Consider the following 19,508-nt stretch of genomic DNA (forward strand, 5'->3'; position numbering starts at 1 on the left):
CCTGCTAATTACAAAACGCAAAATTCAGTCACATCAGTACCCAGAGAAGAAAACCTACAGTGTACAGTGTCCAATTCACCAAAAGGAGGTATAGCTGGTGCATTTATTGGTGGTATCCTGACAATGTTAGTCTGTATTGTCGCCATTGTGTTTTTATATTTATGGCGATCAGGTAATTTACACAATACCCTTCGTCTGTTTCATCTGAACAGAGGCAATGCAAGATTTGATGACGACATCAACAAAGTCGACAGTCAGACGTCAAGGAATGATTACGTAGACAGACTGAAAGTTGGTAATTCTGACGTGGATGACAAATTGGGCGTGGCTTATGAAAACGTCGGTGTTGACAACATTGATATTGCGATCGTACAACTCGAAGATCCGGGACACTACATAGCTTTGACAGGGCAAAGACAACATGAGCAATACGAAGGACTGCATCGTGGAGAAACCAAAGCAGTATCTGATTATGAAGTTTACGAGGATCTTTAAAACAAAGACAAACACATTGCATCTTTGGAAGGGTGTAGTGTTATAAGTGATCATAATGTGCTGTATATCATCCTAAAATCGGTCTAGTGTATGTCTGAGCAAACTCTCGACACGTACAGCCTAATGTTTACCTGCCATAGTTGATATCAATGGTTGCTTACTCAGTGATGAATTAAGTGTTGATGACCTGCTCTCAATTATAGAAAATAAACTCACTGAGAAGGATTGTACTTGGACGTTTGTGCAGATCATATGTATACGAGATGAAATTACTCCAGAGCGCCACTTTGCATGCAAATATATGCATCAGTAAGGCACAACTATAGTTTTTACCTTCGGAGCATTTGAAGTTATACTACAAGTACGCGTATTTGTTACCTTTCTTTCAACAAGAAGCGTTCAGTAATATTTACAGTAACAAGACTTATATATAAACGTTACTGAATTTTCTCGCATGCTATAGTTGCGAATCGTTTCGTAAGAGGTGATCAGACTCGGAGGTACTTCGTTGATTTTTTCCCAGTCAGAATACACGACAAAGAGAAATAGATACCCTTGAAAGGAAACTGGAAGTTAAATTTAGAATATATGTTAGTATTTTTCATAATTTCAAGATATATTTTTTTTTCATTACTGGCATTGAACTCTCTACGTCTTACTCCATATATGTTCTTCTCTTCAAAGACCCCGAGAGAAAGGAGAATTGAATTGCTTTTTCCTCCCAGTTGTTACATTGGTGGGAGGATATTCAAGGTAATATGAAACATTAGATCAAGTGATTAAATGATAACATGAATCCATCAACATATTGGGGCCATACATAGGTACAATCAGATATATGGAAAGAGGAAATTAACAACAGACAGTAGTGAATCTAGTTTTGTATACAATACACAAAACTTGAGGATCTGCTGCTGAAAACATAACCATGCATTTTCTTGGGGAAATAATTCTGAATAATTGTGAACATGAGTTTTCTCAGTCTCTTAATCGTCATTGTTGCGTTCTGTGGACAATCGTCATTATGTAGTAAGATAAGGGATCGTAGCGGTGGGTTTGCAAGTATATATCTCGACGCAATACCCTTTCTCTCATTGACATTGTTAGGGAGCATTCAGTAATTACAATGGGACAGGGCGGTGGGAGGTGGTCACGTTTTACAAATCGGTTCTTGGTGAGGCTAGGACCATAGATTAAAAAGTGGGATTCGGGAGGGTCACATATTATGGAACAGCCCGGGCCTTAATTCTCTCGACCCTCCCCACTTGTAATTACCGAATTGAAGAATCTCTTACTAATGATTTTCAATAAAGTATGTTCTTATCCACCTGTGTTGTCCAATAAATTATTAGCGCTTCCGAAATTCTCAATGCTACTATTGACGTCATGGAAAAGAAACAGCAATGCAGTGTGCAGTCAGTTTCGAGATACCGTTCATATAATGTTAACAATGAAACACTTGTTTCTATGTCTTGGTTCGAGGCACCTCCCAAAATCTAACACGGTACATCATATATAGTGGTCTTTTAATACTCTAAAGACCTTTCTACTATCTGGAGTAGTGTGGTGCGTGTGTGGGGCCCATTTCGCAATTCGTGATGATTGGCTATTCATATAACATTGCTTAGTCTGAGTTATGTACGTTTGAAACGATGGAGACTTTGGGTGTTGTAGTTATCACTATCTAGCGACCATGCAAATTGAATAAACCCCTGTGCATGGAGGTACATTGTATCTTCTCCCTCCAAGGTAAAGTAATATATCCTCTGTTATTTGATATTGCACCCCCCCCCCCCATTGAATTATCCTGTCTCACACCTTGTTCGACCGTTCCCGTGCCTGAGTTCTGCCTCAATTTAAGGCCTCACTCAAAGCAGGGGCCAGGTGAGATATACCCAAAAATCCCAGGGCAAAAACGAAGTGTCCTGAATGTCCGACACTTAGGCCAAAAAAGGAGATTTTGAAAAGAATTGTTTCTGGTCAGGACATTTTGTCTAAACGGGCCATGGTGCGACAAGGTGAATTTTTTTATTCTCAACAAACATGTCACTAAATCTATTATTTATAACCCCTGTCCGTGTGCATAATTCATGAAGCTATCACAGAAGGGGTATTCTGACCGACATTTCGTTTGTTTTTGGATAGAAGCAATATTTTTCAAATTAAAAGAAAAATAAGACAAAATCTCAACCTCCCTACCCTATTCTCTGAGGCCCTGTCATCGGAAACCTCACCATTATTTGTTTTCGCTTGAAACGCCTGTTATGTTACGATACTTGTTTTCAGTATACTTGTATTATTACGTGCTGGTGTATGTATAAGTTGATTTGTTTCGTCAATTTATACTTACTTGCGTATCTTTATTTTTCTTGTTATCAACTTTGTGCAATATAATTTGAATTTAATGCATGGTGATTTATATAAAGTCCACTAGGCTTTGAAATTCTTTGGGTGTGAGTTGCAAGACAGGCTACTAAATATACTACTCCTGCTGGTACTTTTACTTCCGAATCCTATATCTATAGAACACACCATACAGGTTTAACAACATCATGACGTGTGTTATCAATGAATTGTTTGGTCAGTGTCACCACTCCCTAATCTATATCGAAGCCCGCCCCTTGCGGTCAGAAAATGGTTTGATAGAAACACTGCACGAGATCAAGAAGTAATTATAAAACCTGTCAGTAAAGGTCATTACATCTCATTTGTGAAAATGAGATTCCAATTCTCTCTTATTATTTCTGTCTGTGTTCATATAACAACTGTAATTTAGTTTTATGTGATAAACGGCTGATTGAATAGTTAATAATATATTATTTGGTTATTGTTTTTGTTTGATTTTTTGGGTTTTTTATCGCTTGTGTTATCGTTCCGGGTTAAGTTTTGAGTGTACAAGACTAAAACTAATACAAAATAATGAAAATATGACTGCATTACAATTATTGCAGCTAATAAGTGTGAGTGTATGGATGGCGCCAGTCTACATTTTTCGATTACCATGGCAAAGTACCCGGATGAAGGAAACAAGGAAATTGCTATAAAACCACAGCAAGGACCGGTCTGCTGAACTTAAACATTACACAGTCTCCAGGTAAATCTACCAGAGTCTTATGTATTAGTAGATACCAATCATAACTTGGAAGAATATTCAGATGGCGTTTGATAGAGAAGCGTTCACTCTGGTGATTTTACTTGGCCTACTTACCAGCATACAGTACATACTATTGGTAGAAAGTGAAACAATTACTGCAATGCAAGGTGACACTGTTATTCTTCCTTGTTCATATAATTATACAGCATACCATGGGCGATCTTACACCTTTCAAACATATTGGCGTTTCTCAGATATTCAGATTGTCGGATGTCATGGGAGAATTCAGCGCTCCATTTTACAGCCATCATATTGTTTCAGTAATGATCATTACGGTAAAACGACTGATGATTTTTGGTACGGTGATGACCATATCGATACCATTGACTTTCCTTTAACCATCACAAATATTACTCAGTCTGATGAAGGGTTGTATTCATGTGAAGTACGAGGTGAATTCGAAGATCACCATTCAGTAATTCAACTAAATGTAGTCATTCCGCCACACGACGGATATCCCAAGTGTTCATTAAACCCTGCACCTTACAAACTTGATTTTGGTAGCGAGGGCAATGTTACTGCCCCCAGTACCATCGAGTGTGAGAGCATTGGTGGCTATCCCGAAATCATTCTTACTTTGGTTTCTGAGAAAGGAACGATCGTTGGAATGAGTCAAGGATTTGGAAATCAAACTACCAGAGTTAAGTTCACATACACACCGACCATCGCAGATGCTGGAACAGTGTTTACGTGTAATGTTAACCAGTCTGGGATTACAACAGCATTCTGTGTGACCCCTCCCATTACAATTTTGAACATGTATGTGTACAGGCAAAGAATAGAAAATCAACAAATAACTACCACTGCATTGGTAACCTGTGATATAAACGCTTCACCGCCTACACGACATCATGTATGGTACGTCAATAATAAAACTGTACAAAATAGTTCAGCTACTGTTCTGTTCAGTTCTGCTACGTTTGCGATTCTGGGTGATGGGGGAATTCTTGTCATGGAGATAGCATCCTTGGTTAGTCAAGCTTTTATCGTGGAGTGTGAAGCAGCAAATGACAAGGGTGTTGGTACTGCTTCTGTTGCCATTGACATTAGCTGGAATCAACCTACTTCAACACCTGCTAATTACAAAACGCAAAATTCAGTCTCATCAGTACCCAGAGAAGAAAACCTAAAGTGTACAGTGTCCAAATCGCCAGAAGGATGTTTAGCTGGTGCATTTATTGGTGGTATCCTGGCAACATTAGTCTGTATTGTCGCCATTGTGTTTTTATATTTATGGCGATCAGGTAATTTACAGAATACTTTGCGTCTGTTTCATCTGAAAAGAGGCAATGCAAGATCTGATGACGTCACTGCCAACACAATCAGCGGTCAGACCTCAAAGAATGATTACACAGAGAGACCGAAAGTTGGTAATTCTGACGTGGATGACAAATTGGCTGTGGCTTATGAAAACGTCGGTGTTGACAACATTGATATTGCGATCGTACAACCCGAAGATCCGGGACACTACACAGCTTTGACAGGGCAAAGACAACATGAGCAATATGAAGGACTGCATCGTGGAGAAACCAAAGCAGTATCTGATTATGAAGTTTACGAGGATCTTTAAAACAAAGACAAACACATTGCATCTTTGGAAGGGTGTAGTGTTATAAGTGATCATAATGTGCTGTATATCATCCTAAAATCAGTATAGTGTATGTCTGAGCAAACTTTCGACACGTACAGCTTAATGTTTACCTGAGTGACATAGTTGAAATAAATGGTTGCTTACTCAGTGATGAATTAAGTAGTTGATGACCTGCTCTCAATTATAGAAAATAAACTCACTGAGAAGGATTGTACTTGGACGGTTTGTCCAGATCATGTGTATACGAGATGAAATTACTCCAGAGCGCCACTTTGCATTCAAATATATGCTGCAGTAAGGCACAACTATACTTTTTACCTTCGGAGCATTTGAAGTTACACTACAAGTATCCGTATTTGTTACCTTTCTTTCAACAAGAAGCGTTCAGTAATATTTACACTAACAAGACCTATATATAAAAGTTACTGAATTTTCTCGCATGCTATAGTTGCGAATCGTTTCTTAAGGGATGATCAGACTCGGAGGTACTTCGTTGATTTTTTCCCAGTCAGAATACACGACAAAGAGTAATAGATACCCTTGAAAGGAAACTGGAAGTTAAATTTAGAATATATGTCAGTATTTTTCATAATTTCAGGATATATTTTTTTTCATTACTGGCATTGAACTCTCTACGTGCTACTCCATATATGTTCTTCTCTTCAAAGACCCCGAGAGAAAGGAGAATTGAATTGCTTTTTTATCCCAGTTGTTATATTGGTGGGAGGATATTCAAGGTAATATGAAACATTAGATCAAGTGATAAAATGATAACATGAATCCATCAACATATTGGGGCCATACATAGGTATAATCAGATATATGGAAAGAGGAAATTAACAACAGACAGTAGTGAATCTAGTTTTGTATACAATACACAAAACTTGACGATCTGCTGCTGAAAACATAACCATGCATTTTCTTGGGGAAATAATTCTGAATAATTGTGAACATGAGTTTTCGCAGTCTCTTAATCGTCATTGTTGCGTTCTGTGGACAATCGTCATTATATAGTAAGATAAGGGGTCATATATAGCGGTGGGTTTGCAAGTTCTATATCTCGACGCAATACCCTTTCTCATTGACATTGTTAGGGAGCATTCAGTAATTACAATGGGACAGGGCGGTGGGGGGGTGGTCACATTTTACAAATCGGTTCTTGGTGAGGCTAGGACCATAGATTAAAAAGTGGGATTCGGGAGGGTCACATATTATGGAACAGCCCGGGCCATAATTCTCTCGACCCTCCCCACTTGCAATTACCGAAGTGAAGAATCTCTTACTAATGATTTTCAATAAAGTATGTTCTTATCCACCTGTGTTGTCCAATAAATTATTAGCGCTTCCGAAATTCTCAATGCTATTATTGACGTCATGGAAAAGAAATAGCAATGCAGTGTGCAGTCAGTTTCGAGATATCGTTCATATCATGTTAACAATGAAACACTTGTTTCTATGTCTTGGTTCGAGACACCTACCAAAATCTAACACGGTACATCATATATAGTGGTCTTTTAATACTCTAAAGACCTTTCTACTATCTGGAGTAGTGTGGTGCGTGTGTGGGCCCATTTCGTAGTTCATAATGATTGGCTATTCATATATTGACCGTATAACATCGCTTAGACTGTGTTATGTACGTTTGAATATAACGATGGAGACTTTGGGTGTTGTAGTTATCGCTAGATACCATGCAAATTGAATAAACCCCTGTGCATGGAGGTACATTGTATCTTCTCCCTCCAAGGTAAATTACTGTATCCTCTGTTATTTGATATTGCACCCCCCCCCCTTTGAATTATCCTGTCTCACACCTTGTTCGACCATTCCCGTGCCTGAGTTCTGCCTCAATTTAAGGCCTCACTCAAAGCAGGGGCCAGGTGAGATATACTCAAAAATCCCAGGGCAAAAACGAAGTGTCCTGAATCTCCGACACTTAGGCCTAAAAATTCAATATATGCGCCATTCCATGATTTGCTGTATGTCATCCTGATTCAGTATAGTATTTTTGAGCAAACTTTCGGCACGTACAACCTAAAATTTACCTGCAATAGTTGAAATAAATAGTTGCTTACTCAGTGATGAAGTGGTTGATGACCTGCTCTCAATTATAGAAAATAAACTCAATCAGAAGGATTGTAGTTGAACATCTGTTCAGATCATATGTATTGTTCTGTGATGAAATTACCCGAGAGCTGCACTTTGCATGCATGTGCTGTAGTAAGGCACAACCATATTTTTTCCCTCAGAGGATTTGAAGTTATACTACACAAGTACATGTATTTGTTACCTTTCTTTCAACAAGAAAGATTTAGTGATAATTATAATAAGAAGAAGTACATATATGTATAAAATTTACTGACTTTTCTCGCACCCTATAATTGCAAAACATTTCGGAATCGAAGGGATGATCAGACTCAGACGTACTTCATTCAGAATACAGTACAAAGAGAAATAGATACCATTGAAAGGAAACGGAATGTTAAATTTAGAAAATACGTCAGTACTTTTCATAATTTCCGGATATTTTTTTCATTCTTAGCATTGAACTCTTTACCTGCTATTCCACATATGTTCCTCTCCTAAAAGTTGGACAGACAGGATGACATAATTACAGTCATATTTATTGACTACCCCCACCAACTGAATTTGACCACACGGGGTTCATATTTCCCATTACCTTACAGTTTAGGTCACTATTGTGGTCTGAGTTTACATGTACAGGGTAGAATTTTTTTCATCCCAGTTGTTCCTTTGGTGGGAGGATTTTCAATTACTTAATGACAATAAGGTCGTACGAAACATTAGATTATGCGGTTACATCATAATACGCATCCACCAACATATTTGGGGCATAAACAGATACTAGGTACAATCATATATAGAAAGAGGAAATTAACAACAGAGCAGAGAATCTAGTTTTGTATACAACACAAAACTATGAGACTAAATACCCAACTTTGTCAATTTGTAATTCTCGCCTAATAATGAAAACAGGATATTTGGATAGTACTCTTTAGAAATTACACAAAACGTGCACCGTCTGCTTCTGAAAACATAACCATGTATTTCCTTTTTGAAATAATTCTGAATAATTGTAAAGTAATTTTTCTCAGTCTATACATTAAGCGGAAGTTCAATAGTTTCAGATCCAGTAATCGTCATTGTTTCGTTCTGTGGACAATCATCATTATAGTTAGTAAGCTAAGGGGTCATTGAGCTGCTTGGTAGTAGACTTTTGAATCACATTTCATATGCCGATGATTTAATTGTCTTCAGGTCTCTCTAGCAAGGGCTTACAAAAGCTTATTCATGTTTGCGAGATTTACGATATCGGACATGTTATTTTCTATAATCAGAAAAAAACATTTTGTATGGTTGTCATGCCCAAAACTTTAAGCTTTTTTGAACACCCCTGTTATTTCTTTGGATGGCAATAAGCTTTCGTTTGTCGACTCGTACAAATATCTGGGTGTATTTGTTTTCAGTAGCTTCATGGATGATGATGATATTACTAGACAAATACTATTACTTTAAATTTACATACATGGTAACTTTCTATGCAGGAATTTTGTATTTCGCTCTAGTCAATTTAAGATTAGGTTATGCTTTTTGTTCTAATTTATACTGTTGTCATCTGTGGTCTAATTTTAAGTTGGAAACGTACAACAAAGTTCGAGTTGCGTATAATAATTGTTTTAGATTTTTTTTTAATTTGTCCAGGCGGTGTAGTTTAAGTTCTATGTTTGTTTGTTACTCAGTTTTGTCTTCCGGTGAACTTGTCCTGAAAAGTATTTACTATTTTGTTAAGAGAGTATTAGATGGTAGCAATGTTTATGTACAGTGTGTTTATTCATGTAAGTACGTACCATGATTCTTTATACATATTCTCTATTGATTACTGTCATTACTTGTGTTGGGGAGTGTCTCTTTTTCCGTGGACAATAGTTTAGTTTTAAGGATTTGTATCTGTATATTCTCATTCCTACTGTATTTTTTAATATGGGTCTTGAGCCTGACCCAAACAATAAATAAAATAATAAATTTAAATATATATATGCGATATACTCATCATGTATATGTAGCAATCTCATTCTTAGGGAGCATTCAGTAATTACAACTGGGGTTGGGCGGTTAGATGGGGGTCACCTTTTACAAATCGGTTCTTGAGGAGGGCCATAGTTTAGAAAATGGGATTTGGGAGGCCCGGAGGGTCACATTTGATGGAACAGCCCGGGCCTTAATTCCCTCGACCCTACCCTCCCCACTTGTAATTACCGGAGGCGCTCTTCTATAATGTTTTTTTTTTCAATAAAGTATGTTCTTATCCACCTGTGCTATCCAATAAATTGTTCGCGCTTCCGAAATTCTCGGAATATGAAAAACAAATATAAACTATTTCGTAGTTCGTAATGATTGGCTATTCATATATTGACCGTATAACATTGCTCAGATACGTTTGAATATAACGATGGAGACTTTGGGTGTAAACCGTTGCCACGTTATAGCGCGTTGTGGTTTCTTGATCCATGGACAATTGCGCCCCCTACGACAGAGGGGGATCCAGGGAATCCCCTTTCGAGAACAGATAACACAAACAAATAAACAAAATATGACTGCCACCCTGCATGTGGAACTGCTGCGTTGGAAGTTTTTCGTCAAAAATATGCTCAGATTGAGGTGAAAGTGACTACTCTATTAGCGATTGTAAAGGTGAGTTACATATACTTTTAATCGAAATAGTGAATTAATGTTTCAAGCATTGTTTTATGTGTCACGTATTGAATTTTCAAGGGTGAGAATGATCAATGGAAAATTTAACCTGCAAAACAAAATGCCCAGAGACGTTATACATTGTTACACTTCACTAGAAATGAAAAGTGCTACATGCCACAAACCCGGGACTTGTACTATCCGATACGGTCCAGGTGTGATAATACGTAAGGATAGCCCGATAGCATCCAGTTAGATTTAGTATTTGACGAATAAACAGGATGTTCAGTATGACGAGTTGGGTTGCAAATATGGAATCTGTTGAAAGTGAAAGCTTGTACTGTGCAACTGTGTAGAGAAGCAAGTAGCTATATCATTGTTGTATGTAGTACGTTGTAGTGCATGGCTACCTCACATTTAGACTGGCACATGCCCCTTCAGAGATTTTTTTCAGTCTTTGAATATTTTGAATTTGGTATTCATTTCAAATTTTATGAAGTAGTATGTCCTCAATTTAAAAAAAAAATTCCCAGTTACTAGTTATCTCAGATCTCCCAGGCCCCAAGGGCTACTTTATAGTATGCACACTCACCTGATTGTTAAAAATTGCAATCACTCAGTCAGGTTATCATATTACACTCACAAAAGAACATGTTTTGTGTTTTTAAATATATTTTTTATTCAAATACAGAATGAAAAACGCCTGGAGACTTGAGGAAGTCTACCTCAAATTTTAAAAAAAAATAATGAAAGAAAACAAATTGTCAGTAAGAATATAAGTTTATATTCATTAAGAAATATCCTTTCGTACCCCGAGTTTTGGTTTCACAGACAAAATTGTATTGAGAAAATGACAAAAAATAATTATATAAAAAATCACTTAATTTCATACATGTGAAAAGGTTACATTAGTGCTGTTATGGTAGCCTCTAAAATTGCTGAAGCCCCTTTCTTGATATTCCCCTCTCAAATATCATCTCTTCAGAGTCCATTGCCCTCTCTGGAAACAGAAAGTGAAATTTAAGGGCGTGCAAATGGAGCTCTCTATATTATAATATGATTTATTTTATTAATCTTGAGACTTTTATTTGGCAGGTTTGTTGAAGTCAACTCGTAACAAGTGCAATCATGAAGGTGATTCGATTCAACCCTCTCAGTGTGTGTAAGATATTTACTGTTATCATTGGACTCTTCAAGAGAGCTTTGTGTTTCATTCAACGAAGGAGAAGAAACAGTGACAGTCTTCCACTGAGTATGAATTCCATACAAGTTCCACTGACAGACAACTCTACAAAGCATGACATACCAGGAAATGAGGTAAGATTAGATACCAATACAGATACAGGAATTTGTATCATGTCAGACTCCAAACCCATAGTTCTGGGCAATGATACCACTAGTCTTGATTACCCAGACTCCCACTGCTGGGGGCCCTACTATGAGACCACCAAGTCAAGAGTTTGGGGAAAGATGATGTATAGTGACTTCTCTGGATGGGATCTCTCACCCAATGCAGTGCTTTCTGGAGAATATTTCACATCCAGCATTGCATGTAGGTTCTGTCCTGACAGGTTTTCATATCTCAAGCAACCGATACATCTTAATGACTTGGAGGACATGTACTTCTATTGCAAACAACCTTGGATTACAATGAACATTTCCTGAGACTCTCATCTGAGTGGTCTCATAGTACAGCCCCCAGCAGTGAGAGTCTGGGTAACTGTCTGAAACTATGGTGCCAAAGGGTCAAATCACACGGAATGCTTGCTTGAACTGATGTGTCTTCAGTTTGTACATGTCGTGATGTGTCTTCAGTTTGTTTGTGACAGTATGCAGATTTGATGCTTGCCTTATGTCCACTGGTAAAGAATTGCAAAGTTTAGGAGCATGTGGTTTGTTCTCCAGTTGTATTGAAAGCAAGATAATCGTGTTAGCTAAACATGTATACATGTAGGCAATCTGATTAAAATCCGATGTAGATGTCGGCTAATCGTAATTGTAATCTTTCATTGCTATTTTACCTTCGTATATATTCAATATTTGTTGATGTTTGTTGATATTCAATGTGTACATGTATGCCCATGACAAGTAAGACGCAACCTGATTGGCTGTGTGTCTCACTGACCAGAAATTTGTTTGCATGTCACATGATGTGTGCCAGTTCAGATGTAGAGGAGGCGATCAGGCTAAGAAATGTAAACATGTACCAAGAAGGTCAATTCAGGCAGAATAAGGAAGGAAAAATAGCAATGAATGATTAGCCAACATCTACACCGGATTTTAATCAGATTGACATACTTGTATAGTGAATGTATGGGGCATTGTGTCCTCAAGTGAAAGACAAATTTGTTGATGTAGATGAAATCATAGCCACATGTACTTGTGAGCCACCACATGAATGTAGTTATTTAGTTTGGTGCAAAGAAATGAAAAGACAGTTGTGTACATTTTGGCTGATAAACATATTTTTGGACAACTGTGTCACATTTTTCTTGTGTTCATTACGTGTTGAACACATCACTTAAATTCTTCACATTTATTATTTTACAGAGACGTTGAATGTTTTATTTGTTTTTTATTAATGTTTAGCCAGCTGAATTACAAGATTGGAATGATTGGGGGACAGGGGAGGGTCCAACCAGTATAAAAGTTGATGGGGGACAAGAAGACGAACCTGAAATGGACTTCTTCACTGATATGACACCTAAAATTAAGAAACCTGTAAGTATGATTGGTATCTACATGTATTTACAAGTATTCAATCAATCAATCAGTACATTTATGAAGCCCCAGTTTCCATGTACGATGTAGAGTTCAGAGGCGCTGTACAGTTAGAATGCTCTGGAGAACAGATATGTCTTTATGTTCTTTTTGAAGACCTTAGCTGTTGGCTTTTGTCATATTTCCAATGACAGTGCATTCCATAGATGGGGTGCAGCACATGAGAATGCATGCCTTCCATATGACAGTCACAGCAGTTTGTACTTGGGGTTTTCGCAATAAACATTTGTCAGTTGATCGGAATGTCCTGGGATTTGGCTTCAAGTGAATTAGATCAGATATGTACATGTACATGTAGGTTGGCGATAGTCCATTCATTTGTTTATTTAACATTTAACATTTATTTCATTTCTAAAGCGCTTCCTCTATTTAAAAGAAAATATTCAAAAGCGCTGCACAATAAGTTAAAAGAGAAATTTGATAAGTTAAAAGAGACACTTTATAGTGATCAATTACAGCTAAAATTTGATTCTATCCTGCATTGGTAGCCAATGGAGCTCTTTAAGGATTAATGTTGAATACTGATCAATGTAAATATGAAAATTATGACACAGCTTTTACAAATGTCAGTTAAAATATCTATTTCTACATTTCAGCTTTACGTAGAAAGCCTTCTTCAGGATACTAAAAAAAATAAAACAGAAAATCAATGACAAGCGTTATATAAAGGTTTTACATTCCATAAAAATTCTTTTTTTGTTTGATTGATATGTCATACTAGTGTTGAAATCTAAATGGTTATTTGTTTCAGGTATTAATTCGGAAGAAAGTTGCCACGGATAATAATACAACACCTGGGATGTCTAACAGATTGACAATGGATGCAGATATTGTTACACAATCCACAGTAAGTCAAACTATATGGGAAACGGAGCAATGAATCCGTATAATTTAGAGCCATATTGTGTTCAGTTCTCAGTACCTTCAGTAGAATTTTGCCACTTAAGGGTGTCATAAAATTGATCACTATTCTATTTCATTGTCGACACCAAAACTTCTCCTCCATGCACACATTTGCATTACTGTAGGCATGTGTAATCTTGAATAAATCAGTCTTCTTGTTCTATTTTGATCCTCTAGCATGAGGTATAATGTTATTGCAGGTACAAGGAATAAGTCAACCTTCTTGTTCTATTTTGATCCTCTAGCGTGAGGTAAAATGGTATTACAGGTACTGAGAATAAGTCAACCTTCTTGTTCTATTTTGACCCTCTAGCGTGAGGTATAATGTTATTGCAGGTACAAGGAATAAGTCAACCTTCTTGTTCTATTTTGATCCTCTAGCATGAGGTATAATGTTATTGCAGGTACTGAGAATAAGTCAGCTTTCTTGTTCTATTTTGACCCTCTAGCATGAGGTAAAATACTATTGCAGGTACTGAGAATAAGTCAACCTTCTTGTTCTATTTTGACCCTCTAGCATGAGGTAAAATGCTATTGCAGGTACAAGGAATAAGTCAACCTTCTTGTTCTAGTTTGACCCTCTAGCATGAGGTATAATGTTATTGCAGGTACTGAGAATAAGTCAGCTTTCTTGTTCTATTTTGACCCTCTAGCATGAGGAAAATACTATTGCAGGTACTGAGAATAAGTCAACCTTCTTGTTCTATTTTGACCCTCTAGCATGAGGTAAAATGCTATTGCAGGTACTGAGAATAAGTCAACCTTCTTGTTCTATTTTGACCCTCTAGCATGAGGTAGAATGTAATTGCAGGTACTGAGAATTACAAAATTAATATACTATATGATCCCATATTGACCAAAGCACATTTCTCTTACACCAAATCTACATTCTATTCTATCCTAATATAATCCCTATACCTTGAAGTGGTGCTGGCCACCCATGTGGTTGTCGTTAGTAGTACCCTTACATCCAAATCTTGAATAATTAAGAGTAACAAATAGTAATGACATTTCAGTATGAATAACAAACAATCCCCATTCCAATCATGTTTTGTCTAAAAATTGTATATCCCATGTATAAAAATCAACTTTCTGTAACAAGTTTTAGAATTGGTCATGTTGATTAGGCCTAATAAAAAAAACTATGGTTCCGATTACACTCAATTTTAGAATAGGTGGGGTAGGTAGATTTTTTATTTTATTTTATTATATTTTTTTCTGTGTGAGTGTCCAGTTCATTTCTTTCCAAATGGTATCTGTGTTGTTTATTTCTTCCTATCTGATGTACAGCCATTACAGATTGGAAGAACAGTTTTATTTTGACTTTTTGTCTTGATGTCAGTTTCCACATCCACTATTTCTCGTGAGACTTCTCAATTTTTGTGATTTTATTATTTTTTTCTTGATATATGTAAAACAAAGTTTAGGGTCGGCAGTGAAAAGCTAGGTGGGGGTTAGGTAACTGGAACCAAACATGCCTTAAAGGATGTTACATAATTCTTTTTGTCACTGCTATAGGGTGAACTAGGCACATGGGATGAAGCCGAAGGTAATGCTTGGGAAGATGAAGCCACTGGCAACATATCAACATGGGAGGTGGAGCAGGCCATAAAGGAAAATAAACTTCAGGAGCGAGAAAGGAGAGCTATGGAACAGCAACGGAAAAAGATGGAAAGGGAAGCACAGCGTGCATCGAGAAAAGATGGCACAAAACTAGCGATGAAGATGTCATGACGATATCAAGGAGAAAATATTTCATCTATACGTCAACATTTCTTTATTTGTTAGCCAAAGGGAATCTCGCAAACAATTTGCTGAATGTATTTATCCACATTTAAGAGTACTAGAATGAGAAAAAAATGACAAAATTTGACAAGGAATGTTTCATGTATTACAGAGATCATCTTTCCACTAACTTTATCAAATGTGTATCTGTATGACATTGTCTATGTAATGAACTAATATGATAACCACCTTGTCAGACGGTCTAAAGATGTTTGGAACTTCCACAAGCAGTCATCAGTGCTAAGTTATGATGAACAGAACTAACTTACATGGTGACACAGTCAGTGGTGTGGATGAAAGTGTTTCAAAATGGAAATCTTCAACTTTGACTTTTGGCCTTTGACCTGAAACTGGAAGAATTCTGTTAAAGGAGGAGGAATATCTGTTTGGCAATGCTAGAATTAAATCAAACATCGCCAATGTACAATCATTCAACTATAATCAGCTGGTCAAAATTTTACATCGATAATTGTGTTCTTAATTTATGATTGCCAATAATACACCAATGGTAGTTGCTTTGCGTATCAGTGAATTTGTTTTGAAGAAACTTTTTAAAATAATGAACTGCATGCTAAAATGTGATCTGTATATTTTAATTTTTTTAATGGATTTAACAAAAAAAAAATGGTGAAAATATTTCAGTCTTAGATCATGTTTGTTAATTACACCTTGTAGCTGCAATGTTATAAAGTCACCAATAGTCACTAACTGATGTGAAGGTGAATTCTAAATTTGAATGAATATAGAGCTGGTAACATATAACATGTATCCAAAGTGTTTGCATAATTTACCATAATCATTTATAGCTTCTTTCACATGTAAAAGTATACTTTTTCAATTGCTTTAATCATCAGCTCAGTATGTGGTGTCTCTGGACGTAATCAATTTATAAAAAATGTTAGTGCAAAACAAAGTAAAAAGTCAGTTTTACAAGTGTCTAAATATAGATACCATAAATTAATGTGTTTGTCCCATTTATAATGACAGTTTGCAGCTATCATTCCCCTGTAATCAGTCTGATGTTTATTGGCAGAAAATACTGTTTGCAAATTGACAAGGTGTTGACAGGCCACATACTAGTCCTAACCTATACTCTCTCACCAGTCCTTGGGGATCATCACTATTCGCTGTTTTGTATGTATCGATATCTACCACACCGAGGCATCGCGATAACATGGAGCATCCAGTAACACGTCAACAAATGATTAGCCCTATCAGGGGTGAACAAATCATTTTGTGAACAAATCATTTCGTGAACTGGTGGTCCCCGGACCAGTGCCTTAAAAAATCCAGTGGTCCTGCTGAAAGAATTAGTAGTCCAAGGTCCTGCTAATGTGAAACATTAAATCTTAATTATGAATCTGTATATTCAGACAACTTTTTAACATAGTTATTAACAGTAAGGTACTGGTCTGATGGACCAGATAAGGTAAAATTTGTGTGGTCAGCCCCAAAAAATCGCTATTCCTGGACCCCGGACCAGTGGATTTGTTCACCCCTGCCTATGTAGTCAATGGGGACCCACAGTACAAGGACATTCTAGTACAATTATGTGGTAGATGTTGGTACATACAAAACCGCTAATAACGATGCTCCCAAGGGCTGGTGAGAGAGTCTAGGCCTATCTACGAGACTAGGCCTATAGGTAAAGTAATTGAAAGTATAATACTTCTACACTTGATATGGGTACAATAAATGAGTGTGCCATGCACAGAAAGTGCTTTACTTCACTGTTAACTGTTGTAAATATATCTGAATGTGAGTTATCCAAAGTTAGCCTAAGAGAACATGATTGGATGAAAAAGGAAACAGTTGTAGCCATTGTGTAGGTATTTTGTATCTTTACATTTCATGTGGTTTATGGTTGTAAATTGAAAATGATCACACCAAAATATTAAACTTGATTCATATCAATATTCATGGGTCATATCTGTATACACTCACTTTATTATATGAGATTATTGTTTGTGTTGAAAAAGTTTATTTCTGCAAACAAAAAGTAAAGTGTTTTCTGTATGAACCACTATCATTTATAGCATCCATATCAAGTATAAAAGTATACTGTTTCATTTGCTAATACAACCCATAACACCAAAGTAAAGTGTTTTCTGTATGAACCACTATCATTTATAGCATCAATATCAAGTGTAAAAGTATACTGATTCATTTGCTAATTGACCACATTAGAAAGGCCACATGCTATGCCTGTAAATAAACCAATTGAAACCGTATACTTTAACACTTGATATGAATGCTTTAACTAGTGTAGTACATAAAGAAAGTGCTTTACTTCAATGTTACTCATTGTAACTTGTTGACGCTGATAACATACTACTCTGGCAATGGAGATCTCGGTTTATTAAGATACATGTAGACACCAACTAAGACTATTGCTGTTTGTTGTGGTAGATTACACAAGTGGGTGATAGTGGTGATTCTGTTGTGCAGATATAATCACCCTGTGAGCAAGAAAGTGTAAACATCAGAAGTCCCAAAAATGTACTCATAAATCATGGAAGTTATCGAAATTATATAGTCTAACTAATCAGCAAATAGATATCAAGATATAGTGTGGTCAGTCTAACCAATCAGCAAAGAGATATCACAATAGCTTGGTCAGTCTAACCAGTCAGTAAATGCATATCACAATAACTTGGTCAGTCTAACCAATCAGCAAAGAGATATCACGATAGTGTGGTCAGTTTAACCAATCAGCAACCACATTCGTATCATCACAACAAACATCATTATCATCTACATCCAGACACTACTCTGGAAATCGAGGTTTGGGTTTACCCAGATAAACTCAACTATAACTACAGTTGTGAGATGTTGATATAAGCTATTGCAGGGACATTGTATATTATTTTAAGAATAAATCATATCTAACAAAACAATTTCAAAACCCCATCTACAGCTAGTGCAGCTTTTAACAAAGGACACTGGATTGTGCATCACAGTTTTACTGTAATGTCCTTAGAGACATGCAGCAGAAAGTGAATAGTGCAATTATCTAGTGAATGTTTTTATAGTTTTGATTTTAACAGGGTTAAATTTGAATTCAAAGAATTTGCCATGTTAACTATATTTCAAACACGGATTGCGAAAGGTGTCAATCCCATAAGTCAACAAATCCAATCAAGGTTTTAATTCAGCATTGTAAAATCATAATAAAAGGTTTATCAACTGTATCTCAATTCTTTATTTGAAATCATGTATTTATTACACATTATTAAATAGTGCTAGTGATAAATTGCTCTGTTATGCATGTATACTAATGTTACATGTATTTGAACTGCAGTGCTATACTTTTTTGCATAACTATATGCAAATAATATGTAAATGAGGGCATAATTATTCATTTTATATGAACACACATGATCACACTTTATCATATTTACGTAACTTTGCTATTCTGTATAAACCTGTAATGAAAACTGTACCCCAGACCGCATGAGTTTTCATGTGGGTATTTGCACTCATGCTTGCAGTCTCTTCTGCTACACTTTCACTCATGTCTGCAGAGAACACTGCACTCGTGCTAAAAACCCTGATTACGTTACACTTGCACTCACATATCACAAGGTTCTGTCATATTACTTGGTTGTTATCGTGGCAGGAGCTGAATCATAACCCAAACCAGCATGTCTTTCCCAGTGCATCAAAAAAAATTATTCACCCAGCCACTGGTGGGCTACTTCCCTTATATGAGTGTATATATGTGTGTGTGTGTGTGTGTGTGTGTGTGCTGCCCTTTGAGGTATGTTTTATAGCCCTTTGGTCTAAAATGGGGTGTTTTTTTCGAGCTGGAGTCTAAAATGGGGTTCTTTATTTTTGTTTGTCTAAAATGTGATCCATTGTCCTTTACCAAATCCTAATTGCCCAAAATGTTACCTTCAAGGAAAATGTATTTTGTCTAAACTTTCATCTTTTTGAAAACCTGTAATGGTCTAAAATGGGATATTGATTTTTGGTCAAAGTGGGTCTAAAATGGGGTCTGGGGTTTCCAGCACTAGCCACACACCCCTACCAGAGCTGGCCATTGGTACCGCCCCCCAGGACCCAACCCAACCTGTCTCATCTTTC

General features: G+C 36.7%; 1 protein-coding gene across 1 annotated transcript; it reads left to right on the forward strand.

Annotated features, from left to right (window-relative positions):
- Positions 1–9,850: 9,850 nt before the first annotated feature.
- LOC144439722 (uncharacterized) lies at positions 9,851–18,560 on the forward strand. The gene is made up of 5 exons (XM_078128956.1): positions 9,851–9,953; positions 11,049–11,270; positions 12,543–12,674; positions 13,486–13,581; positions 15,156–18,560. The coding sequence occupies exons 2-5, from the start codon at positions 11,082–11,084 to the stop codon at positions 15,369–15,371; spliced, it is 633 nt and encodes a 210-aa protein (XP_077985082.1). The 5' UTR covers positions 9,851–9,953; positions 11,049–11,081; the 3' UTR covers positions 15,372–18,560.
- The last annotated feature ends 948 nt before the right edge of the window (positions 18,561–19,508 follow it).

The sequence above is a fragment of the Glandiceps talaboti genome, chromosome 9 (assembly GCF_964340395.1).
Source record: "Glandiceps talaboti chromosome 9, keGlaTala1.1, whole genome shotgun sequence".
NCBI classification, from domain to species: Eukaryota; Metazoa; Hemichordata; class Enteropneusta; family Spengelidae; genus Glandiceps; species Glandiceps talaboti.

Coding starts and splice junctions, on each gene's coding strand:
- LOC144439722 (XM_078128956.1), top strand. CDS start 11,082: ATGAAGGTGATTCGATTCAACCCTCTCAGTGTGTGTAAGATATTTACT. Junction 12,675..13,485: donor CACCTAAAATTAAGAAACCT/GTAAGTATGATT, acceptor TATTTGTTTCAG/GTATTAATTCGGAAGAAAGT. Junction 13,582..15,155: donor ATATTGTTACACAATCCACA/GTAAGTCAAACT, acceptor TCACTGCTATAG/GGTGAACTAGGCACATGGGA.